Source organism: Abrus precatorius, unplaced genomic scaffold (assembly GCF_003935025.1).
Source record: "Abrus precatorius isolate BTA unplaced genomic scaffold, Abrus_2018 Scaffold8, whole genome shotgun sequence".
In the NCBI taxonomy this organism is placed as follows: domain Eukaryota; kingdom Viridiplantae; phylum Streptophyta; class Magnoliopsida; order Fabales; family Fabaceae; genus Abrus; species Abrus precatorius.
In genome coordinates this window covers 9,590,307-9,592,486 of record NW_020874428.1, presented here as the reverse complement: position 1 = coordinate 9,592,486, position 2,180 = coordinate 9,590,307, and the positions used below count along the sequence as shown (strand labels likewise).

Below are 2,180 nucleotides of genomic sequence, written 5' to 3'. Positions count from 1 at the left end.
AAAAGGTTTTGACAAGTTTTATATTGATTGTCAAAGACTTAACACAACCTTCCTCCTTTATCCTTCTTGGGACTAGCCATAAAGCCATACATAGAGTTAAGGAGTGAAATTCCTAAAAAAATAGAAAAAACAACCCACATAGGCCTTGTATTTATAGGTTAGGATAAAAATCTAATTACTTAGGCAAAAAATTTCTTTCAAAAAATGACAATCCACTATATTTCACCTGTGAATTATCAACAATGTCAAACCTCTCAAGGTTTTGTTTGAGAGTTTGGAAGAAAAGAAAACAAAATAGTTATTTAGTTTGGAAGGTAAAGGAAAATGAAAGAAATTAATACAAAACTTCCTAACTTTGACGAACTTAAAAATATAGAATTAGGAGAGGTTATAAATCTTTTCCCTCTTATCTAAAAACTCTCTAATTAACATGGTTAAACATTGCATAAATTTATTCCTTCCCATCCCAAAAAAATTAACTCTCAAATAAAGCTTAAAATGAATGACAATATTACTTTAAAGTGACAAACAAAGTTTCATGACTGAAAAGTTATATATTAAAAAACCAATCATGTTGCTAATCTTCTAACACTTATTATATGTGAAGATAAGGATCTCATTGACTAGATCATAAGTCAATAGAGTTCCTTGAAGTTGGTTGCTGCCAATCACTGTAAGGGCAGAATTTTTTCCGTCTGAAAATGGTAGGCAAACTACGCCCGCTTCTACTTTAAAGAGCTTTTGATTGGTATTCAACTTGAAAGAGACAAAATTTTCACCTGCAACATTGCCATTTTCAAAGTAAAATTCAATGGTTGGATAGACATTAGATGGGTCATCTTTATAACAAAACTCTAACTCCTCATATCTTGGCCTCCTTGTAAGGTTATGATCTGTTCTGCGTATCTCTGATCTAAAAACGCTATACGCATCACTTGGTAAATAGGTTAGAACTGTTTGCATATCTATAGTAACCCCACCATCATAGTTCAGGCCATAGCCCCAAACTCTAGATTGAATTTCTATCATAAACCCATTAATGGCTATACCCACAAACTGCACAAAGTAATAGTAAGGGTATCTACTATTCTCTCTCAAGGGGACCATAATGGAATTTTTACCAACACCATGTTGATCTATTGCGGGTGAGGTGTCATAAAACTCAAGAGAGGAGGGTCTTTCTGAACCAAAACTCACTATGCAAAAAGAAAAGGCCTTTGCATGGAGTTGACTTTGGACTGAAAGTGGGCCTCGTCCTAGACCAAAAACTCCTGAGAACTGAGTCCTAAATGGGCCTTCATACGAATCTCCGCACCCCATGATGAAGTCCTGCACCTCTACATCGGAATGCTCGAAGTATAGAGTGTCACGCACCATCATACCGAAGGAGCGAGATTCTTTTGCATATTCCACATTGTATCTACAGGTCCATCCAGTGCAATTTCCAAAAATTTTCCTCATCATAGGGATCAAGCATGTGTCAGTGTAACAACCAAGTTCTCTGAAGGAACTTGATGCCCGAGTATTGAAAGGAGGGCGCTGCATGGGGTAACAACTGCTACAAGGATCACATTGGAACCATGTGATGGGACTCCCTATGTCCATCCTAACAAACACAATTTGCACTGGAGTACCGATCCATATGAACATTGCATAGGCATCATCAGCAGGGTATATATCTGCTGTGGCTTTGATATGAGGATAATGAACTCCTGCATTGGCAATGATAATGTCATTCACCATTTGCTTATGGTATAGTGGGATGCTAAGCATGGGCACAGAAGGAGGAGATTGGGTAGACGAAGAATGGGATAGAGGCATTGTTAATAATACACAGCAAAATGCCAATAGGATATCCATTTTGGCAATTGTTTTTATCTGCTTGTTGGTGATCTAATTTAAAGATAATGGGTGGTTTGTATATATTGCTTTTGGATTTTGCCCTTTGCGGAGTTATAGTTCTTGCAACGAAAGATGGCAATTAGCTATTTCACACCAGTGATCTACTTTATCTTAAATATTGTGTTGGCTTAGAATTTAGGGTCTTTTGACGAGCTTACCTTTTTTCATTGGACCATAAGTACTTTTTTTATTGTGGAATTAACTCTTTTAATTTCTCAATATTATTTAAATATAATCGAAGTATATATCGCCTAAATCAATCACGAGTTAATATGAGC

General features: G+C 36.2%; 1 protein-coding gene across 1 annotated transcript; it reads right to left on the bottom strand.

The window, feature by feature from the left end:
• Window positions 1-585: 585 nt before the first annotated feature.
• On the bottom strand, window positions 586-1,860 carry LOC113874191 (aspartic proteinase nepenthesin-2-like). Its single transcript, XM_027512415.1, has one exon. The coding sequence runs from the start codon at window positions 1,858-1,860 to the stop codon at window positions 586-588; it is 1,275 nt and encodes a 424-aa protein (XP_027368216.1).
• Between the last annotated feature and the right edge of the window lie 320 nt (window positions 1,861-2,180).

Bases quoted from the DNA above. Each gene is read 5' to 3' on its own strand.
- LOC113874191 (XM_027512415.1), bottom strand. From the start codon at position 1,860: ATGGATATCCTATTGGCATTTTGCTGTGTATTATTAACAATGCCTCTA.